At 44.6% G+C, this 24,486-nt stretch overlaps 1 protein-coding gene across 1 annotated transcript in view; it reads right to left on the bottom strand.

Moving 5' to 3' along the window:
* TIGAR (TP53 induced glycolysis regulatory phosphatase) overlaps nt 1-24,092 on the bottom strand; it is a 211,176-nt gene extending 187,084 nt beyond the window's left edge. The window contains exon 1 of the mRNA XM_069228408.1: nt 23,784-24,092. Coding sequence (XP_069084509.1) covers nt 23,784-24,082 — 299 coding nt within the window. The 5' untranslated portion in view covers nt 24,083-24,092. The remainder of the gene's footprint in view (nt 1-23,783) is intronic.
* Between the last annotated feature and the right edge of the window lie 394 nt (nt 24,093-24,486).

The following is a 24,486-nucleotide window of genomic DNA, read 5'->3' as shown; positions in this document are numbered from 1 at the left end:
AGTTATCAGGTGGTTTAAACACCACCGAAAATAATCTTAATTAATTATGTTTTCTTCTTTAGTAATTGTTTTTTTGGGATGGTTTCCTGCCTGTCTAATTCACGGTTCTGCCTGTTTATTTCATTCACCAGCTACATCACAGATTTCATATTTTCACTTCTGTGTTCCTTCTCCTTTTTTAGGATTCTTGAAGTGGATAATATCCAGTTTTCAATCAACACCCTGTATAGAAGGGTGAATAACTATCTCTTGATCTTGCATGGAATGCGTGTGGATGCACGACTCCTGCTCAGTATAGGTTCGGAGTACAAGGGTCTCCGTGGTCCTGGTCAAATCTGAGCATCTCGTGAAGGAGCTGGAACATGTCGATCTAAAATATACACAATGGCTCAGTAAATGCCTCTTTGTGTCAAGTTATGTTTTTAACCATATCACAAGGCTCCTCTTATTAAAGAATTGGGTTAGAGTCCCCTTGAAATAATTTTAACGTTTTCTGTCCTAAGGTCACACTAAGAATATGGAGAATATCAAAGTGCTCCCTCCCCCTACGAGGTCGAGCCCACCTAGTGGCGAATACCTCACTAGATGAGGACCTGATGATGAAACATGCCACGATTAGGATGTGGGGGACGGTTCTATAAGAACATATGTAGTGTGCTTGGTGAGCACTAAGGAGCAGGGCATAGTCACTGCTAGTTTTGGGAAACATCCTCCACTTTCGGCCTTAACTTGCACCTAGGTACTGGCCAAGTGCAATTAGATGACCACAATTATCGTTAGACGCTTTTTTATGCTATTTTTATTGAAAATTTAAAAATCTAATTTCTCCAGTTCCCTTATTGGATGTTTGCCTTGTTGTTGCAATTTTGTTCATTAAATTAGTCTATATATTTATAAATTGGGATTTTTATTGTGTTGTGCTTTTGATTTAGTCATTATTTTGATACCTCTAAACGCTTCACTTATTTACTAATACCTTTACTGAACCTACCAGAAACAATGCCATTCTTACTTGTAACGGGACTACCATCCTCAACTAATAATCCACTTTCTCACAAACTCCATCTACACCTATCACTCACAATTTGAAGTAGTGGGCACTAAGGTAGATAGAGTAGGTTGAGCTGCAGCAGAACAGGTCTTTTCCTGACTGAAGAAGTGATAAACAGGAAAACTCAGAGAGCCCACTGTTTGTGGAGAATTTGAAAAGTTTACATGAAGACCTGCATGTGGTTATGTGAAGGACCAACTAAAGAACCAAGGCAGTGCCCATGAGGCACACCCAAGAGCTGCATACTGAAATGGTGAATTACACAGCATGTCAAATGTCAGCTCTGTTTATAGAATGTTTGCTCTGATGAAGAAATGCCTCACTTTATTTTAGAAAAATCAACTTAATATTTCCATTAGAAACTGTGTACATAGTATCACGGATGGCATATGGGTCAAATACATTTGAGTATTTACATACAGGTGTTAACAGACTACTGTTGGTAAATGACGCCAACATTTTGATATAACTGGCAAGGGAAAAATGAAGTATGAGGGCACTAAAATATCTCTAACTGTGGTCTTCTCTAGGTTTTAGAAGTTATTTTATATACAGATACATAATGGAATTATAAAAAGGAGAGGGTAATAATCAAGTATGTCTCTTATTGCGATATATCTTTTCATTGTGAGCTTGAAGCCCTGGAATAAGTTTCATGCCCGAATAGCAGATAAGATGTTTCAATTGAATGGGCCTAGCTGGTAAAAGACAGATAAGGTATAGTCAAAAGATTGTTATAAGCTGGTCGAAAGTTATGTAATGCTGAGTAGCTTAAAAGGGCACTGGGTAGACGTCTAGGGGCTATATTGTTTAGTATGCTAGCATTAGCAATTCATATAGTGATTTTTTTGGCATTTAGCCATCATACTTTGCGATGGAATATGGAGGTAGGAGAGCATTTAGGGAGACTAAATAACGTTCTGGTTGCAACATTCTGAACCTTATCAATAGGAATGTAGGAGTGAATAGGGAAATTGATCAGGAGACTTTTAGTAATCTAATGTGCTGTAAATCAATGAGTTGAAGAGTGATTTGGTGTTGTTGAACTGTATCAGTGAGATAATGTAAAGTATGTTAACTAGCCGGAAGCATGCTGCTGTGCTGCTGATAAAGGCTTCCATCTTCATGGAATTCAATGGTCTGAAGAGGTCAACATATTCTTGGCTGAAAGGTGAATTTCTCCGAGTCATTGGATGAGGTTAGAGAGTAAGGAAGATAAAAAAAAACCAAAAAAAGGTAGTAAAGGTTTTCTTTTAGAAAGTAATGTTTATTTTGGAGGGGGGGTGGAATACCCCCAGCAAACATATACTTAAACAACTTTACAATAAGCACATTTACAATATCTTAAAATCAATTATCAAAACAGGTTTAAAAAGCACATAAATTGTGCCAGTGATACAGGACAACTCTATTTGACCAGTTGTCCCGTGGGACTCATTCGTCACAATACCTCGTATGTGATTACGAGGTATTGGTGATAATTGGTTCATTCTCTTCTTTCAACCTTTCATCTGCTTCATATGAAATTAGGTGCTTATATATTGCCAAAAATCACCTGTAAGTATTGGATTAAGAGGTAATGTGATGAATGAGCCCCATGGGACAACTGTTGCACTGTAGTATAAGGCTTTTAAAATACAGATCATTTTTTCATAAGCTAAATTACCCCTATATTCGGGTACTTGGCTTTTGTCTTATCTGCCATGCAAGATGTAGATATATGTGGATGTACAATACAATGAATCCACTTCTGTTGATTCTTAAAATCCTAAGTAACAAGGTGTACTGTCTTATGGCCAATCTACGACAAAATCAGTATTAGCCAAGTCTTTCTTAACTTCTGGTAAGACAGGTAGAAAAAGAAAGTGAGGTTCTGACTCAGCACAGTTTGCAATACTGGCAGGGGTGTGAGTTTTTATGAGGGGTGCTCGCCATTTAACACAGAATGAGTTTACTGGTAGAATTCTGTGCCTAAATTTTACAGCAATCAGTCTTGGCGCAGGCAGCTCAATGTAGTCCATAAATTGTTCAAATTCCAAGCTGCATTTAAAACTAAGGAACGTCTCAGTCAAGCTTCCTGTATGAGACTCCATTAGCCACCTTTCATCACATACTACAAAGATCTGGACTTCAAATGATCCAGCATACACCTGGTGATCACTTCTGAGTTGTCCCAGGCTTACTGGAAGTCCCGTTTATGAAGCAAGGACCTAAAATGGTTGAACCACAATAAATTACATAACTTATCCATTTATTTCAGGAAAATAATTGTTTCCTTTTACGGAAGGAGTAGTATACTGCATCATAGTCTCACGCACTAGATTAGAGGTTTGAGGTATAAAACATGCACTATATTCCTCCAGCCCAGATCAAGGTGGAGCACCTTCCATGGCATTAATTGATCTCATGAATCTTTTTTCTACCTTACCCAAATTTGCAAAGTTGCAATGACCCACACATCAGCACCGTACAATGCAGCCTGAGCCCTCTTTCTATAAAACAAACTTTTATTGGTTTTAATCATAAACCTAGATGAAAAACATTTTCAAATTGCCTAACAAGTCAGTCCATTCTTATAAGTAAACGTAACATCATCAAATAATATCCCTACCCACCTCCTGCCCCTCCCGAGCTGTGTCATGGAACAGTGTAAGTGTGCAGTATATTATTCATTTGGACAAGGGATCGAGGGCTAGACTATCCGCAGGCCACTTTCATAATCAGTCCCTCAATCGAGTAGGATCCCTGGGGCAGGGCAGTTTTATCTATTTGGGGTACTTAGTGCCCCGTGTGTGCCTCTCTACCCAGAAATGGGGCTGCCGAGGCCAGGTCTGGTTCCTTAATGCATTCCACCAAACTCTCCCATGCACGAGCCACCTCTACTAAACCCCGGCCTCGTTTGATGTCCTGGAATAATACCTCACTTATATAACCAGCCCACTTCTCCATTTCCTACCATGGGCCCTCTGCAAGTTTTCCAATTTTGGGTGATCTCTTGCTTCGCCAGGACCATGGCTAGGTCAATAAACCTGTTCTTGACTTTGGTTTTGGATGGGTGTGGAAACCAGTGCAGCAGGCATGGCCTGGGTGAGAACTGGACTTCTCTCTGTGTGACATCAGCCACATAGGTTGTAACCACTCCCAGGAGGCAGACAAAAAGGGGTAAGACCACAACACGTGGTGGACATGCGCTCCAATTTCACATCTGGAGCAAGACGCTTGTGCTGCAAGAAACAACTTATTAAATCTAGGCAGGGTAAGGTATTCCCTATGAAGGATGTAGATGTTTATGAATTTAAATCAGACACAATCGTTTTGATTACAGCAATACAGCCCGCTACAGACAAGGGAAGGGTTCCCCAGAACTCTATACTGGATCAGAGGGAATCAGACCTCTGCCCCTACAGTGCCATACAGTAATCCATAGGTGTCATGATCTATCTTTACCCCTAGATGTTGCAAGCAGCGTGGTTCCCTTATCTGGGTTCCCAGGCCTGCAGGAGACTATAATCCATCGCACACCAGGAACAGCTTGTATTTTAGCCAGTTCACCTTCAACCCTAACAAGGCTCCAAAAACGGTCTAATACTGCCATCGCGCCATTCAGTCCTGCATTAATATCTTGCAGAAGCAAAATCAGGTCATCAGCATCGAGTGCAATATGGTGTGTAGAGTCTCGGACCTCAATGCTGCCTTAATGCAGCCCCTCTCTCACACTACGTGCCAAGGGTTTCACTGCAACGGCGAACAATGACAGGAACTATAAGCATCAGTGTTGTGAATCCTGACCCACCCCATATTCCTCCGATATTATACCTCCCGTTTTGACTCAGGTTGTAGATCCTGTGTACAACAGCCTGATACAGCTGATAAAGTCCTCCTCAACCCAAAATTCCACATTACTAAATATAGGAAATGTCACTCCAAACTATAAAAGGCCTTTTCAATATCTACAAAAAAGACATCTGCTGAGTGCTTGTCATAGGAGTCATCTCTCATCAGCGCAAGGAACAGACTAATGTTAAGTGCTGTGTTTCTACCTGGTATGAATCCTGCCTCGTCACAATGGACCAGTTTCGTCATATATGGCAGGAGCCTGCACGCTAGCACCCGGCTGAGGTTTTAGTCAACATTCAGCATCAATAATGGCCTGTTGGCTGTTCTGTTATGGGCAGGGCAGACAGGTTTTAGCAGTGTGATCACTATTGCAGTGCGTGTTGTGCTCAGTAGTTGACCCTGGTACTTCGCAATTTGTACTTCTCCACTAATTTCGGTGCCAGTGTCTGCATACGATGTGTAAAATTCAATGGGGAGACCATCCATTCTAGGGACGTGTCCTCAGGCCATATTTTTCAGGGCATATCGTAGTTCGGGCAGTGTTAGATCGCGTCCCAAATTTATTGCATTCTCCAGTGTGTCAGCATGTGCAGCGGTACCAGATAGGCATTCACCTCATGTAGAGCTGGGGCTTGTGTACCAACGTATAGAGATGCATAGTAATCTTTGAAACAGCTGTTAATGGCATCCTGTCTATGGAATCTCCCCACCTAGTCTGCTTCTATTTCTAGTATCATAGTGCCCCTCTTCACGGGATTGGCCCACCAAGCCAAAAGCCTGTGTGCCTTTTACCCGCAGGTGTACGAGTCACGTAAGCTCAGTAGTCAAAACACCAAAGATTCTCTACCTTGCTCGCTGGGAGTTCTTTAGCATCTAATAAGGTTTGCTGCCAGTCTGGGGTCACAGGCCTTCTCTTCTCTATGTCATGCAGCACCTCTTCTTGGGTTTTTACCTCCCGCAAGAGTGTACCGCATACCCACTGTCTCTGCTATACACTTCCCCCAAATCACTGCTGTAAATGCATCCCATTCGAACTGTGGTGTGGACGCTGTCCCCTGATTATTCTCAAAATATTCTTGAATGCTTTCCCCAATTGAGTTCTAAAAGGAACAGGTCCTCCAGCAACTCAACTTTCAGCCACCAAATAGGGATACTAAGGTGCACCCTCTCCCAGCTCAAGTGTCGGAGCACTGGATTATTGTCAGTGAGTGTTCACGCTAGGTATTCAATATCTGCTACGATTCCATGAATCTCAACTAAGCACAGGAAGGTAGTGAGGCACACATGAAGCTTGTGAAAGCTTGAGAAAAACAAATAATCCCTAGTAGTTGGGTATAGGCGCTGACAGTAGTCTACTAGCCCCCAATGGGTCACCACCCTTCATATCCTTGGCCCGCCATAGTAACTGTTGAATCACTGCAAGGGTGGGTAGGATCCGTCTAGTGTGAGGGCAGCCACACAATTAAAATTGCCTACCAAGTGCATCAAAAATGGTGGCAGAAACCTGGTCACCCCCTCCAAAAAGCTTAGCTGGTCTATGTTTGGGGTGTATATGTTTACTCTTGTTAGGTCCTGGCCCACTAATCTCCCCGTCACCACTACATATTGGCCTGCCGGGTCTACAAGTTCCCATGTCTTCTGGAAGGTGACCACAGGGCGCCCCCACATGAGAAACCCCCCCTTTTCAAAGGCAGAATATGTAGTGTAGAAGGTCTGCCCATGCCAGCTCTTATGGAGTGCTGACCCTTCTTGATCTGTGAGATACGTCTCCTGTAACAGAGCAAAATGGATCCCCCTCTATTTAAAAAGGTAGGAATATACGTCATGTCTCTTGAACATATTGTTCAATCCTGTTGTTCATAGAGGCGGCCATATCCAAGCAAGCAGTTCTCTCTCCAACATCCATTGGGCAGGCATGTTGCCATTCAGCACATCCAGTCCCCAGTCCCAAAATCTAGAAGTACACCCTCCACAGACCCAGCTCCTACAACAAGAACCTTTTATGCTGTTCATACTCAGATAATAGGATTGCAGAGACTGAGTCTATCAACACGAGTGACTGTCGGCCTAACTACTGGCTAGCTCATAGTGCCGGGGATTGTGCAAGAGCCCAGTCTGCATAGTATGCTTGCTTTACTTGTTCTAGAACAAGGACTGAGAAAGAAGGTAAGATCACATCTTCTCACTAGGGGAGGGTTCAACAAACTCCAGTGGCCAACCTTTTTTTTTTTAGCCAAGAGGATATCATAACTATGTGTTAATCTTTCCCAGAAAATTAATTGTGTGCATTGTGTCTCTCTCAATTTGTATGTTCAGTTTATAAACTCGGTCTAGAGGGACGACTCATCTGTCTGGGGTTTTGAATTCTAGATAGCTGTTAGTTGCTCTCACATCAAGAAACTCATGGAAGATTCTGACGAATCATCGTGACCTCTGCAGCACTATCTAGCAGAGTCACTGCCCATGTCCGCAGTAATTATCTCAATATGTGTGGCATATTTTGCCGAAATTCCTGCAAACTACTTCTTTTTGAATGGGGGTTTTTGTTGGAGAAGTTTCTCTTCTTTCACATCAGACAGGCGTTGAGCGTCCTTTTTTGGTTCCATATACTCCTCTTGTCTGGGTTCTGACCGCCTTGCTCTCTCCGACTGTTTGATGAGTTCTGAAAAGAACGAGAAGGGCCTGTATCACTATACTGATACCGGTCAGGTTGTTTCAAATTATCACAGTTACCCAGTCACAGTTACCCAAATTATGTTTCTCAGAGTTCTCCGGCTGCAGAGATTCTCCCTGTGATTTTATTTGATCTTTATTTGTTCCAGTGTTTTTTAGAAGGCTACTGTCCTTACTTGGTATTATCCTTTTCAGGATTTCCTTTCAGCTGTGGCTTATTTGGTCTGGCTCTCAAATTATTGCGATGTATGCACATGTAGGTTTCGGCAATTATTTGTAGTAACTCATGCTCATGGTGTATTAAAGGAACCTACACAAGATGCTGGTGAACAACCAACGCTGCTGCTTCCCCTTCTGTATTCCCAAAATAATTGAGAAAACTGTGGCAAAGTTGCCTATTAATTTCATCCCCAAATCCAAAGCAGGGGCAGCCCCATATTCATTTCATATTTGTTTTAACACCTCCGGTAAAACTGCAAGAGATGGTGTACCATGAGTTATGGTATATATTGAAGCAGAAACTGTGTCCTAAGTAGCACCATCATCAATAGAAGGTACCATGCCAAGTGGCAAGCACATTGTGAGAATTCTTTGTTTATCTTGAGGTCCCGTATGGGGAAACACAGCTTCCAGCTGATTTGTTTTTTGAGCAATCCAAAAAGGAATTTCTTCCCATTTGGTGAGTAACTTACCCATAACAGCATTAACAGTAACTGGGTTAATCCCAGGTCTAGCCTACTGTTGCTTGACAGCTGTAACAGCCCTTGCTGGGGTAGTGTTCAATGTTCACATTACAAATTGTGTTAAGCGTCTAGACAGTCTTAACACAGTCATAGTCAGTATATAATGGTGGCAGATCTGTCTTTGCTTTGTATATTTGAATATGCGGTTAAGGCAGCTAGAACTGCCCATGTGGCCCCTTCATTACTGAGGGGGCCCAACCTAACAGGTTCATAATGTGTGGTGGTGCACCTTGTACCTAATTTTGGTGTTCCTGATATGTTGATGGTATTTCTAAATAGTTATACTCTTGCATTTGTGTTGGCATTGACTGCAGGAAAATTGACCCATGAATAAAATGCTTCAGTTTTATATGTTTTGTGTGCCTCAACCACAAACCATAACATCTCCACCCCCATTAGGCAGCCCATTAGGAAGTAAATGTTACGTGTCAGCATTGCTACAATTTACTGGAATAACTACTTAATTCTCAATTTGAAAGAACAGAATTCAGAGAAGGAAACACTAAGTGGGATATCCTTTTAAACGTTTAAGCTTAAACAACCTACAGCCAAATATAGGTGCTCTCTATACTGCTGAGGAGGATTTCCCCCTAACACCATTGACATCTCAGTATAAAGGTGAATAGGGCACCTTAGACATACAAGAGAAAACTACTCACAAGATCAGTAAATAAGTACCTTACCGTGATACTTTGGTCATGCCATGTTATGCAGTTCCTACTCAGATAATAGGACTGTGTGCTTAGGACGGCAGAGTGTTGGAGAATGAGTCTATCCACACCATAAGTGACTGTTGTCCTACCTGCTGGCTAGGTCACAGTGCCTCACCTGAACCCCCAAACCTACCAGGGTAAATGGAGATTATAGAAACCTGAACATGACACTCTGATTCCTCGGGAAAGCCATGGAAACAGATCTTACCCCTTTCGTGCTGTTAGTCCTGCATGTCAAGGCTAGACACAAAAGATGCAAGATGAGTTTTCAATACATTTATTGAAACAATTGCAATGTGGCATATAAAAAAAAGTGAGCTGTGATAATCAGTCAGATGACACAAAGCAAAGTAATCGCCATTACAAACATGGTAAAGAAGATAATCCAACCATGGTGTAAGTGGTTCTAGATGTTCTGTAGGCTCCTACCTAACCCTAGTCTACGCTGAGAGCATAGTGTGTGTAACGCTCTGCCTGGCCCAATCTAAGGGATTTGCCCAAAGCCCATACCTGTAGACAGTGTGAGGAGTTGGTCCTTGGTGCAGGTGGCAATCCACTCGAGAGGCTGGTAGGTCAACGCCAGTCAAGCTGCATGCGTCCCAGGATAATTGTGGCCGGGGTGCCATATACCCCTTCTGGGTCAGCGCACTGTTTATATAACTAACCATACCGTATTAGAAGTACAGTTCCAATGCAATGCTGTGTCTAGATGTTGGAAGCTGTCTCCTGAATGGGCACCACAGATCTAGCATATCGTGTACAGTGTTCTTTAGCCTTTGACGGAAAATATTGATTACATGTCGTGCAAAGGCTAACTAAACAAGCAGCTTGTTCCTTGTATACCTAGAATAAAAGCAAGCTGCTAAAAATATGAAAGAAATAATTGCTAAAAGTAGCCTTACTAAAATGAACAAAATATGGACTGTAAAACGAAGCTAAAACATGGGTGACAAACTTGGATCCAAGAGGTCTTCACCACGAATACCATTTCCCGAATCCCAGGACAAGAAGGCAACATCCCCCCATACAAACAATCAACACAAAAACAATCACACACATCAGCCATATGTGAACATCTCATTGGGGTATAGAATACCTGAAGTGCTTCCCGGCCAGCCTTAACAGTACCCACCATGGCAATATGCAACCATTCAGGCAACAGTGGAAACCACCGCCATCTAGTTCATCGTGAGTACTTATTAGTCCAAGTGATCGTCAGCCAGTGCTTTCAAGGTCTGGGAGTGATAACCTCCCTGTTAAATCAAACTGTCCACCGACTGCGGTGTCACCCTTGGGAGCGCAGCATCAGAGCCCACGGATGAGTTGGACCCTTGTTCAGAGTCTAAATCATCCACAGGAGAGTGGTGTCATCTCTTCCTCCTGTGGATGGGGTGCATGATCCGCCCTGCCAAAGCTGCTGCACGTAGTTGCTCTTGCTGGGCCTTTGACCTGGAGGGGGCTGCTCCACTGGGCTCCCACACACATTGACAGTCTATTTTGTGGAGGCTTACAAGCCGCTTGAGCCGGGGCATCTGCTGGGACAGGTCGCTGGTCAATCCATCCCAACACTTCTTGCAGTGAGCGAAAAAACTGCATTCCCTCATCAGTGAGCACCTTCAGTCTGGCGGGATATAACAATCAATCAATCAAGAGGGACTTGTAGAGCGTGAACTTGGCACCCTGGGGGGGGATTCCTCCAGGCACTGGGGGGATGCTACGGGCTTCATTCAGCTGCCGATGGCTGTCGAAGAGCCAAGTCTTGAGCTACTTTCTGAAGTCCTTCAGAGAAGGGGAGGTGCACAGGTGGTGGGGGAGGTTGTTCCAGGACTTGGGGCTGAAGTGGGAGAAGGAGCGACCTCCAAATCATTTGTGGGGCTGGGCGAGGAAGACTGAGCAGAGTTCTCTGGTTGGTCGGTGGAATGAGAGGCCGTTGTTGATGTAGGCGGGTCCAGCGTTGTGTGAGGGTCTAGTATGTGTACGTGAGGAGCTTGAAGAGGCATCTTTGGTGGACGGGAAGCTTGGTTCAAGTGGTGGCAGCGTCATCTGTGAGGGACAGGATGAGCTGGGTGTCATCGGCGTAGGAGACAATGTTGAGTTTGTTGGTGCGTGCGATGTCTGCCAGTGGTGTCATGTAGTTGTTAAAGAGGTTGGGGCTGAGGGAGGAGCCTAGTGGACACCACAGATGTCGTCTTTGGGTGTGGAGATGAAGGGAGGGAGAAAGATACTCTGTGTTTGGCCAGAGAGGAAAAAGGTTATCCAGTTGAGTGTGTTGTCTTGGATGAAAATGCTGTGGAGTCTGGCGATAAGAGTGTGGTGGGAGATGGTGTTGAAAGCTGCTGATAAGTCATGGAGGATGAGGGCCCCTGTTCCCCCTAGATCGCAGAGGTGTCCGATGTCAGTTGCTGCGATCAGGGTTGTCTCAGTGCAGTGGTTAGGCCGGAAGCCGGACTGGGATGGGTCGAGCATGTTGTGGTCTTCGAAGTAGTCCATGAGCTGGTGGTTGATGGCTTTTTCCAGAAATTTGGCTGAGTATGGGAGGAGCGAAATGGGGCGGTAGCTTTTGATCCCACTGGGGTCAGCTGAGGGTTTCTTTCAGGAGGGGCTTGACTTTGACGTGCTTCCTGGCGCCCCGGACGGTGGATGTTGAGATGGAGGTGTTGAGAATTTCTGTAAGGGAGGCTCCGGTTACGTCTCTTCCTAGGTTGTAGAAGTGGTGCGGGCAGGATTATCCGGAGTGGATGGAGGTCATGATGGAGACGGTGTCTTCAGTAGAGATTTGCTTTTATTTCAGTGGTTCGGTGGGGGGTGGGTTGGGATGCGGGGTGGTCACGGTCGGCAAGCTAGGGAAGGTCAAAGCTGCTATAGATGTCAACGATCTTGTGGCAAAAGTAGTCCGATAGCATGTCGCAGAGGGTTTGGGAAGGGTGGATTGTGTTCTCTGTGGCGGAGGGGCAGGCAAATTCTCTGGTGATGCTGAAGAGTTCTTTGGCGTGATTGGTGCTTGCCTCGATGCGGGTGGCGAGTGCTTCTTTCTTGGTCTCCCTGAGTAGGTGGTGGAATCTGTGGTGGGCGGACCTGAAACATTCGAGGTTGGCGGGGGCCTTGTTGGAGTGCCAGTGTCTCTCTAGTTTCCTGCAGTGGCGTTTGAGGGTTAGAAGTTCTGGGGTGAACCATTCGGCTTGATTGGTGGGCTTGCTGCAGGTGAGGCTCTTCAGGGGGAGATGATGTTGGTGGCTGAGGAGACCCAGTTGGAGAAGTTTTGAAAGCAGCGTTCGAGGGTGTCTGCAGGGATGGTTCTAGCTTCTGTGATGGTGGCAATCCAGGGTGTTTCTATGACTTTGTGCCTGAAACCGGTCCCAGGAAGCTGGTTTCTGGTCCAAGGAGGACCTGGCTTGGCAGTTACCTTTGGGGAACAGGGTCAAGACGGATTTGTATATGACTGAGTCCAAACTGGGGTGGTGTGGTGGGCAAACAAATGATGGATTAAAACCAGATTTTTGTGACTGGAGGTGAATGTTTGCATTGCTTAGCATACCGTCCATCATCTGTTCTTTTTACTTTTAGAAAGTTGGCATTTTCCTGCAGCCTGTTTCTAGGTCACATGACTGGTAATAGTTGACAGTTGAACTTTGTGTATTCTTTCTAGGCAGCCACACACAATAGGGAGCTTATGTGTGCCTGAATGGGCAATCAATGGCAGGATGGGAGAAAGGAGCTGAGCACAGTTCCAGTTACACTTGAATAGGCTGTGTCCTGACTCCACACAAAGGGCTGCATACCCCCTGTAATTACTCTGGAGCCAGGGCCAGGGAGGCAGGGCACCTGTGTACTTCAAAGGCATGCTTCTAGAAGTTTTTTCCTCTTCAAAGGCAAAACTGGGTTTAAATATTGGACCTCAGACACCAACTTTTCAGTACTCTCCTGGAGCTGTGGATACTCTGCCACAAAGAAGGGCTGCTGTGCTCCTGAAAGGACTGCCACTCTGCTGGAATGCTGCCCTGAAGGGCTGCTGCTGTCTGCTGCCCTCTTGTCTGGGTAAGAAGGACTGGACATGCATCTGTAGAACTCAGGACCCCAGAGTTAATCCATGGGCTAGTTGGCTGGCCTCTTGACTTGAGCCTCAGGGACAGGAAGATTCTGCAACCTCGAACCCAGCATCTTGATTCTACCAGCTGTGCGTCCACCCTGCCAAATGGTGCCACCCTAGTCCTGGAACGTTTGAAGTGGGTCTAGAATGCTCTGCTGTGTGTCCAACGAAACCAACGCATCTCCTCGGCTGCGCAACCCTGAGCAGAACCAACACCTCACCGCCATTGCATTTATCTCCACTGTCACAAAGACCACAATGCAGACTCATCTGAACCGCTATTGCACGATGCATCCTCAGCACAGGCCTCTGCATCCCTTGTTGACTGAAGCCTCGACAATGACACCAGACTCCGCATCGCAGCTCCACGGAACTGGCATATCACCCCGACAGCACATCGCATTCACGACACCAGACTTCACATTGCAAGCCTTTAACAACACAGGACTTTGCATTGAAACCTTGCTATATCTCAGAATTGACACATCACTTCGGCTGTGCAACACATCTTAGACGTGGACACTCACAACGCTCCACAAACTAAGATTTAAGGTACTTTGTTCGGTGGATCTAACTGGGTCCCTGTAGCTTTCCTGTGCTCTATTGCCGTCAGTCTGAACTTGTGACTCTGTCCTTGTCCGGCGCAGCCAGATATTCATAGCTGGTGCTCTGATCTTTTGGGCACCATCTTCACTGGAATTGTTTTAATTGCATACCTCCATTTCTACTGATTGGATTTTTTTTATTTTGATCTTGCTTTATTTATTAAAAATCATTACATTTTTCTAACTTGGTGTGGGATCCATTTTGCGTGTGTTTTTCACTTTGTTACTGTTTGAAGTGTTTCACAAATACTTTACACATTGTCTCCAGGTTAAGCCTGACTACTTTGTGCTAAGCTACCAGAGGGTTGAGCACAGGTTAACTTAGGGTACCCCTAATTAACTCTCTCATGACTGACTCAGTGGAAATGTGCATTTTTAACTTTGCACTTTCAGCTAAGGATTGAGGGTGTGGGGCTCTAAATTATCAAAACAATATTTCAGTCAGGAACTCATGAAATTTATTGCCCCAACAATTTGTTTTCTAAAGTGATTTTAATCATCATGGTGAAAACCTCCAAGATCCTGAGGTAGCACAACACGTGTCCGACCTTGCCTCATTAGGCTTGGCCCAAAACGTTTGGGGTCCTACTCATATTGCAGGACATACTTTGGACCTAACTGTTTCAAATTTGACTTCTCTAACCTGAAACACTCCATATTCATTGGTGTGGTCTGACCATGCAGCCATCTTTTTTAATTTTCAGTTGTCTCACAGGCCTAGCATGACAGTACACATTGAAACTAGATTATCAAGCCTGCAGCCTACCATCCCTCCCAATGTAGGAAACACGGTTGATAATGAGACTGGCTTAGTTAAGTTTAATAATGTTTTAACACTTGCTTTTTGATGCACTAGCCCCATTGAAATCTTGTCTTATCAGACCATACTTTAGAAGGCACTCTTCTTGGTTCACTTCTGTACTGCGGAAAGAAAAAGCTCTCTGCAAAAAGCTTGAACGACGTTAGCATTGTTGTAAAACATCTGAAACTAAGGAATCTCACCACTCCGCTTTGAATAACTACCATTGTAATTTTTTTTTTTTTTTATAACAAGGAAAACTTACTTAGCCAATCAAATCAACTCTGCAGGCAACTCATCTAAAGAGTTATATAAAATTCTCAATGCTTTCACTAATCCCTCAGCCTGTACGCAAAAGATTCAGGCTTTTCGAGCCTTGTGTGATTCGCTTGCTTCACACTTTCAGAGTAAAATCAATAAAATTTACCAGAATTCTATTAAATACGATGATCTGGCAGTGAAGCCTCCAGAGATAGAGAAAAACAAAACACTTTGTCCTCCCTGTTTGGAGCATTTTTCCTCCTGTCTTTAGAACAAATTTTGCTGGCCCAGGTCCAGCAAAATCGGGGTGCCCCTCAAGACATCTGCCTACCTAAGGTCATAAATTCCTTAGCTAATATGTTAGCTCCACCTGTGGCATCTTTTTTTATTTTATCTAATACTACGTGGAAACTCCCTGCAGCTTGGAAAGCAGCGCAGGTGATCCCAATCCAGAAAAAAACTACTCTGCTGCCTGACGATTTAAACAAATATCAACCAATTTCCTACTACCATTATTAGGTAAATAACTAGAAGGGCTGATATAAACAGATAATGGAATACCTGGAAACAAATCAGCTTTTGGACCCCTCACAGTCAGGCTTTCACCCTTTTCACAGTACTGAGACCACCATTGTGTCTGTGACGGACCACATCAGATGCTCCCTGGATTCTAACAGCTCCTCCGTGTCAGTATTACTGGATTTGTCCATGGCCTTTGATACGGTGTTGAACTCCTGACTTCTGTTAAGATTAATGGAGTGCAGCATCGAGGGGCTTGCATTTCATTGGTTAGGGGACATCCTCTCCAATCTAATGCAAATGGTCTCTATGGGCCCTTTTAAGACTCACACCCTGCTTTTGTATAGAGGAGCCTCAGGGCTCTTGTCTCAGCTCTACAACATTTAATGTTTACGTAGCTCCCTTGGCGAAGTTAGTCAGACAGGATGGCTTGGAAATGTATTCTTATGCAGACGATACTCAATACTGCTATACTTCGACAGAGAGCTTGCCAAAGTAAAGGAATGCTTTGGCTCGGGCCTGAAGACTATTGCAGAATGGATGACATTGAACTATCTCCAACTCAATGCAAGTAAAACATAGATTATGCTATTTGGTAAGGCAGCTAATATCTGGAGCCCTAGTTGGTGGCCTTTGGAACTTGGCACACTTCCCAACCCTACATCTACCGTTAAAAATTTGGAAGTCTATCTGGACCACTCTTTTTCAATGGACGGGCAGGTTCAGAAAACCATGGGCAGTTGTTTCCATCTGCCTCATCTGTTGAGACGGGTTTCTACCCTTCTCCTGTCTTCCTTGAAGACACTAGTCCAGATTTTGATTTTGAGTCGCCTAGATTATGGTAACACGCTGTTTGCCTCCATAAATGAGTCCTTGCTGACCAGGCTAAAGGTAGTACAAAACACATCAGCTTGCCTTATACATAATGCTCCTGCCAGATCATCCACTTCTCCTCAACTGCATTCCCTCCATTGGCTTCCAGTCAGGAAAAGGTTAACTTTCAAAATTTGCTGCATCACACACAAGGCTCTTAACGGCAAGGAACCTCATTATTTATCTTTGAGTCTTGTCCCCTATTGTCCTAACAGAAATTTGCATTCCTGTGACAATCTCCGGTCAGTACCCATAATTAATAAGTTGAGAATCGGAGGTAGATCCTTTTCCTATGTCGCTTCTTTATGTAGGATTGCCCTTCTATTTCTCTCCGTCAGTGTTCTGAGCATCTCAGCTTCTGTCGAAGGGTATTACTGACCTTTCTGTCACCTCTGGTTACTAAGCTAAAGCGCTGAGATACTCCTCCCGGGGTGAGTCACTGCACGATTTAAGTACCTTTAACATAATATAACATAACATTGCCTTCTAAGTTAAGCCTGCCTGCTCTGTACCAAGCTACTGAAGGGTGAGCAGAGGGTAATTTAGTTTGTGTTGCGACTTACCCTGACGAGGATTGTAGTCCCTACCTCTGCCAACTAGACACCCAATTTCTAACATTGGTGTTCAGCGGTGAGGATAGGACTTGTGTTTGTGCAGTGCCATACAATAACTATGTGTACAATACGACATACATTTAAAGATCAGTTTGATTTTTTCCTGCTATTTTCCCTGCTTTGCATTTTTAATACACCATGTCTCTGGCTGGTTCTAGAAGTGAAGCCATAGAGTCTGAACAGTCTAAACTGAAGGATTACACAGTTAACCAGTTGAAAACCTTCTGCAAAGGGATGGGGATACTTGCCCGAGCACCCACCAAGAGGGTGGAGTTCCAAATAGCACTGAGGGCCTGGGAAGAATCCCTTTCCCAAAAGAATAATGCGTTGGGAGACAGTGTGAAGTGATCTTTTGGGGAGCTAGCTGCAGCAGTTAAGGGGGACACCCCTGGATTTGTGCTACCTGGGAGGGCAGCGAGCAGTGTCTTCAGTCATGGCCTGACCGCAGAGGAAAGGAGAGAGGAGAGAGAATTCCAGCTGCAGTTGGCAAAATTAACAAGCATTTACAATGCAATGGGTCTCGCATTTGCTTGAGGTAGAGCTTTGGTGTTGTAAATTCATAACTGGACTTTTCTTGGCAAATAAATTGGTCAAACCTGCCTCATAATTTGGTCTTGTCCTGCCACATAATTCCAGTGGCCCTGAATATAACTAAATCACTTCCATTTGCCTTCCTCCTCCATCTGCAGCCATAAAAGAAAATGTTGCCATTTAGCATCCTAATTTAAATAAGCAATGCTAATTCCAATAGAATACCACTTTTACTACCCCACCATCAGAGTTGCTGGCTAACACAATTCCCAAAACAAGACTGCCATGGAGGAGTAACTAGAGAAATAAACTAGAAGGGTCACCCAAACATATCAAGAGTATTCAAACAGTCATAGTGTAATAAGGATGTTAAGTTGACCTGAATCATGGTCATAACTGCAATAAGGAGAGATTAATAAAACATATACAATTATCATATAAACCCAATAAAAACCTTTATTGGAAATAAACGATTGCCATTAGACTGTAATGCTCAGAACAGCCCATAGAGAACACCACAATAAAAATAGCATTTGTAAGAAACATGGTCATGTTACCATACAGTTAGCCCCTAGAGGGCAAAACCACACAAAAAGAAAATGATTGAAAGTATTGCAGTGAAACCATATATTTAGCCCCCAGACGACATAGTGCATTACACATTTTCAGGGCTAGCAGGTCTACTGCAATGATATTACATACCCTTAAAACACAAACTACTCTCAGCTGTAAAACTAAAGTTCCAGCCATGAGAGAAGTTAAAAAGAAGACACTAAATGGAGGGAGGGGTTATTGTGGGGTCCCCACTAACCTAGTATGGGGACCCATAGATGAAAAAGTGTGTCATGCTGAACGTTTTGGTGGTGGTCCCATCGTCCTAGAACCACCACAGGCAGAGTTATGGGCAAAAATGTTTTACAAAAGAAGGCTTTGCAAGCATCATGGGGTGACTTTTCTCAAGTGCATTTATCAATTATAAGTGTTTTTGGGAAAGCTATGGAGTGTAAAGGGAAAGAGGCAAATGAAATGACTCTGATTAGGTAACAGTGTGAACAATGTGACCAGCGCTTCCATACCACTGAGTTTGCGCCACGAGGACCATGGCTGCCATGGAGCACAAACGGGAGAGACAAAAGAAAAAAAGAAAGAGTTCACCCACGCTGAAGTATATTGGCAATCGTGCAACTATCCATGTAACAGGTTCAGTCTGCAGGGCAGTAACAAAATCGTCCCAAGACAGGACAAACGTAAAGCATTTTCCAATTACCATTTACCAGGGAGTTTTAAAAGCTAAGCCTACGAACGAGTGCCAGTGATGGGCGTTGTTTAAAGCCCACAATACACACAACAGGTCAAAGCGCTGTCTCGCTCCACCTTAATATGGAGGCAGAGGAGAGGAAGGCTGAAAGGGAAGACAAAAGAGTCTTAGCAGAGAATAAATTACTTCTGGCTCATGAACTGAGTCTAAAAGAGCTAGATCTCCCGGCTAGACAGTCGGAGTCCAGCAGCGATGGTGGCAGCAAACATACAGTACCTGATGGAGAGAAGAAGGTTTGTATACTCAAGGATTTGGTGCCCCAGTTATGTGGTGGGAGATGACACTGATAAGTGGTTTTCTAAGTATGATGTTGCACTGAGGGTAGGTACATGGGGTTCCTAAAGAGCACTGGGAGAGGCGGGTCTGTAGAAACATGCCAACCCTTGGAAGGGGCATACTTCTAACAGAGGTTGGGGACCAGATCAAGTACACACCCATGAAAGCCATTTTGACTACCAAATTTGGACTGACCCCTGAGAAATATAGCCAAAGATTCAGGGACAGTAACAAGCTCCCCAACCAATCCTGGGTAGATTTCATTGATTACTCCAGCAAGGCACTGAATGGCTGGGTGCAGGGCAGCAAAGTTAATGATTATGTTGGGCTTTACAATTTAATCATGAGAGAGCACCTGCTCAGTATCTGTTTTACAGATTGGTGCCAGCACCTAGTTGAGAGTAAGTTTACTGATCCCAGGAAGCTTGCTGAGGAGGTGGACCTCTGGGCTACCACCAGAGTGTCCAACAAGGTACCTGAGAGTGACCCTAAGAAGGGTGGTTCCAGTTTCTCTCAACAGAGTTGCGGGGGGGGGGTTAGAGATGACCCAGACAAGTCCCAGAGTAAGGGGAGAGGAAAGGGTTCCCAAGCCCCATTTGAGAAACAGGGCAGTGGTTCTGGTGGGCGGCGGCACAGGGCATCACAGTTCCAACCCCGCTGCTTTGAGTGCTCCCAGCTAGGACACTCTGTCTATTCAAGAAACCACCCACTGGTGGGACCTCTACAGGGGTGCCCAATGTGGCCTTAGGGGAAAGTAGTTGCCAAGGGCAGGTCATAAACCATGTCATAATCTCCCTCATTTGGGAGATAGTCTCAGAGGGAGCTGGTGATCTCTGAGGGTGGGATTCGTCACTTATACCAGATGGGAGTGAATGAAGTCCCAGTAACTGCTCTGAGGGACACCTGGGCTAGTCATCCCATGATGGTGGAGAGACTAGTTTCCCCAGAGCTGTACACCGGTCAGGTGTGTAGGGCGACTCCAGTCCATGGAGAGGATTTTTTCCCACCCTATGGCCCTGGTATCCCTGGAGTGGGGTGCGGAGGTGACCAAGGGAAGGGTCATAGTTAGTCCCTAGATACCCGTAGACTGCATTCTGGGGAATGAGTTACTCCGGGTGGCAGGAGAACTGGGATGGATGGCCCCTACGGGCACCCTGACAGTTCAATTATCTGAAGTACCACTCCCCAGAAAAGGATCAGGAGCCCAGATGTAGGGGCAAGATGAGGGAGGACTCAGCCCTGTCCCCTGTTCAGCCTCTGGGTAGAGACCCTGCGTTGAATGACCAGTGTCAGGATACCACCACTGAACTTGAGTGAGGTAGAGTGGAAGTAGGGTCCCTGGGACTACTGCCCCTCACTCTGAGATGCCTCACAGGTCAAGGAAACCTCAGGAGCCCACAGGGAACTCCCTGCCAGATGCAAGGCTGGAGGAGAAGCTTACCCAATGTCCCCACTTAGGGCAACTACTTAGCAGTGGATGGCCTTCAGTATGGCTCTTGACATTGACAGCTGTCAGTGGCCTCTGTTGGTTGCTGTCCATATGGTCAGAGTTTTCCCTGAGTTGGGGACAAAAGTCAGACCCAAGGAGTGGAATGGGCCACATCACTTTGTTGGCCACTGTATTACTGTCTAACTGCTGGGATGCACCTTTGAGCAAATTGAGGTTAGGCGCTTCACATATGGGATCCACAGATGAGGAGAAGGGTACTCCATGGGTCAGTTCAGTGGCCCCAGAGAGTATAGACAGAAGGACCCAGTTGAGTTCAGAAAGGCATAGAACTGGCAAGTGCCCCTGCAGTAGTGGACCATCGCCCTAAGCAGGGAGGTCCATCAAGGTATTGATTAGTCTACCCTGGCTTAAGGCTGGAGGGGGTTGTTTTTTAAAATAGCCCTCTCTGAAGGGTTACCACAAACCTTTTGCCTTCCTCCTCCTCTTTTTCTTTAGGACTCTGGGCACTTTACCACTGCTAAGCAGTGCTAAAGTGCATGTGCTCTCCCCATAAAACATGGTAACAATGGCCCATACCCAAATGGCATACTAAATTTACGTTTAAAAGTCCCTAGTAAAGTGCACTGGCTGTGCCCAGGGCCTATAAATGAAATGCTACTAAGTGGGTTTGCAACACTTATTGTGCCACCCACATACGTAGCCCCTTAACAATGTCTCCGGTCTGCCATTGCCATGCCTGTGTGTGCAGTTTCACTGCCATTTCAACTTGGCATTTAAGACTACTTGCCAAGCCTTAAATTCCAATTTTTTTACATAAAAGTCACCCCTAAGGTAGGTCCTCAGTAATCCTTAGGATTGAGTGCTATATAAGTAAAAGGCAGGACATGAACTTGTAACTTTTACATGTCCTGGTAGTGAAACGTTTTTCACCTATTGTGAAGCCTGCTCTTCTCATATGCCAGCATTGAAAATTCTCTTATATGCTTTTAAGTGGATAATTCTGATCTGAGAGAAATGGACTGGTCACGTTTGGTAAAGTTGGAATGGTAGCGAGAAATCCCGCTTACTGGTGAAGTTGAATTATACATTACTATTTCAGAAATGACACTTTTAGTAAGTAGACATTTCTCTGCACTTACTGCTATTGGTGCCTTAAAGGTTGTCTCCAATCCATGTCACGTCTGTGATGGTTGACCGATCCCCTTGTACATTCCACCCAAACAGCCATAAACACAAGACACACAGCTGCATCTACATTCATCTGCATACTGATGTGTCTTCCTGGGGAGGAAGGGAGGAGGGAGTCCACTTACACTTCAAAGACCAGTGACCTGCCCTCACACAAAGGACTGATATCTCCCCCAAAGGGCTCCTGGCAGACAGGGCTTGGTTGAAAGGAGAACATGTGCACTTCAAAACCACTTATTGAAGTTTCCTCCACTTCAGAGGCACTTTTGGGTATATATACTGGGTCTGTGACCCCACCAAATCGGACACTTCTGGACCTACAACTGGACTCTGTCAGAGGGACTGCCTGGCTGCCCAAGGGACTCACCTGGAGTGCTTTGCTGGAAGGACTGCTGGCCTGCTTGTTGCCCTGCTGCCTGCTGACCCCTGACTCTGGTGGAAGGACTTTGCCTTCCTCCTCAAGTGCTCTCCAAGGGGTTGGATTGAGCTTGCCTACTGTTCTGAGGTATCAGGGCTATCAAAGACTACACCAAAGAGAAGAAAATCTAGTGCATAGGAAAATAGATGCAAAACTCACAAAATTCCACACACCTGCTGGATCGACGCAGTGCCTGCTTCGTGCCTGAAAGATCACTGTATTACCTGCCAGATCGACCCAGCCTCTGTTGCCTCTTCAACGGGTTTTGGATTTTCCACGCATCATCCCTGGGTATCAGAATATCCCTGCATCACAGTGAAGAACCAAGGCTGCACTCCTGGAAACCGATGCATCGCCTTGCAGCATAAAAAGAAGTGACACATCGCCTTTGTCGCGACAGAATAATTGACACATCGCTTTACTTTTTGATGCATCTCCTCCTCTGCGGCGTTATTTTTGACGCATTCTAGGTACTGCGTTTTAAAAGGATACAAACACTAATTTATAAGGTTTGAGACCCATCTAAACCTTTAAAAAGTGATATCTTGACTTGCGCATCTCGGATGTTTGTCATTTTGGTCTTATATTATTCAGATAAATATCTATTTTCCTAAACTGGCGTGGAGAACTTTTTGTGGTGTTTTCACTATGTTACTGTATGAGTTATTGCACAAATACTTTGCACATTGCATTTTAAGTTAAGCCAGCCTGCTCTGTGACAAGCTACCGAAGGATAAGCACAGGAAAATGTAGGTTGTGTTGTGACTTACCCTGACTGGGATTGTGGTCCCTACTTGAACAGGGGGCATAACTCTGTCAGCTGGACACCCAATTTCTAACAAGTGTCCATTACAGTTACAAGTTAAGCTGAAGAAACCTTGAAAGAATTCCATCATACTGTGCATCATACACACCAAGCGGGTCTGTAGACATTCATCAGGGGATCAGGGCTACAGCAGAGCGAAACTGATATAAGGAAAAGTCAAGAACACTGCCTAGTATTACATATTGGCTGGAGGAGATCGGGCAAAGTAGCTTTCGTGGAACGTTGAAGCGGCAATGCTGAACCCGAAATAAATGAATGAATAAATTGTGTAAACGGGCCCTACTCAAGCTAACAAAAGTTAAGTAGTAGCTAAAACAACATGTACGCTTTGCATATTGGTTTTACATTAACAGTTCACTCTAGTTTTGCAGTATTGAAGAATGCAGAACGTTGGTGTTCTAAATTAAGATAACTGAAAGATAACAGCGTCACAAAAAAACACTTCTAACCATGCTCCACATCATGCCATATTTTGAATGTTAACCTAACCAAGAAAACAAAAAGCAAGGAAAAACGGAAGTGTTTCTGTCCAATAACTATAATCAGTCTGGTCTTGCTAAAGAGAGCTTTCACTTGTAACGTCAGAGTGCAGCAAAGTCCAGGGAATGTGATACTTTGAAAGGTATTAATATTAGCCATTATTATTGTTGCATTAATAAAATACGTAGTCCCACTGGCAAGGCGTTGCTCCGGGAAGCCAAGACTAGTGATTAATTTAACCTATGGTTTTCGTGCACGGTGCACCTATATAACCTTCCTCAATTTCGTTCTCCCTCTCGAGAGTTCGGGACTTTAGTGCTGGTTTTAATTGATTCCTTGCTGCGCAGGCAATCTTGTTAGCTTCGACCTATATAGTCTTAAAAGGCAGGCGCTGTCAAAACTGAAAACTTAATGAGGCTTCTCATCCCTATTTTACTTAGTTGTTTAGCATTTCATTCCCATTCAACCCTCCTCTTGCTTAAGTACGTGTATAAAGCAAAGGGCAAATATTCTGAACTTACTGTCTGACTAATGTCACTGCGAATCTGACCATGATACCTCTAAAGAGCCCGAAGACTTCTGATCCACATCCCCCTGCGGTGCTCGCTGTCTGTCTGCTTCTCAGATTTCTGTCGCACTGCAGCCCAGAAGAAAGAGTTGTCCCTGAACTGCTGCCCTGCCAGTGAAGGCTCTGCATGTAAGCCGGTGGTCGAGTGTACATGTTAACTTGCTCCCCATTGGCTGCCGAAAGCAGCTGCTCATTTGTCCTCTGAAGCGCTGTCTGATTGGAAATCGAAGATTTCCGCTCAACGTCAATCATGGTACTTTCATCCTCTGCGTCCCGAGCCGAGTAGAGGACTCTGAATCGGCCTTGTACTTTAGACGAGGAAGTGTTAAAACATTCGCAAGTGAACTAATTTTGTGAGCGAATATAAGGTACTCGTGAAATGTTTTAATAAAATAATCTTAAATCCGCCAAATGGGCACTCACAAAAATGAAATGAACAAAGGCAGTTTTTGACATTAAAAATAATTATTTATCAAACCTTTTCACTGGCTAGGTAGCGGGAATAGCATTTAATGGATTTTTTTGTGGTATGAGGTGTCGGCAGGAGAGCTAGGGAGCAGAATGGACATGTTCGGAGAGGGAGATGGGAGTGGTGTGCTAAAGTAAGCATTCCATTGCTGCGGGCCTGTTTTGGGATATACTGGGAGTGTTTGTGG

The sequence above is a fragment of the Pleurodeles waltl genome, chromosome 4_1 (genome assembly GCF_031143425.1).
Source record: "Pleurodeles waltl isolate 20211129_DDA chromosome 4_1, aPleWal1.hap1.20221129, whole genome shotgun sequence".
Lineage (NCBI taxonomy): Eukaryota > Metazoa > Chordata > Amphibia > Caudata > Salamandridae > Pleurodeles > Pleurodeles waltl.
The sequence above is the reverse complement of the archived record's forward strand: the minus strand, read 5'-3'. Positions and strand labels throughout refer to the sequence as shown.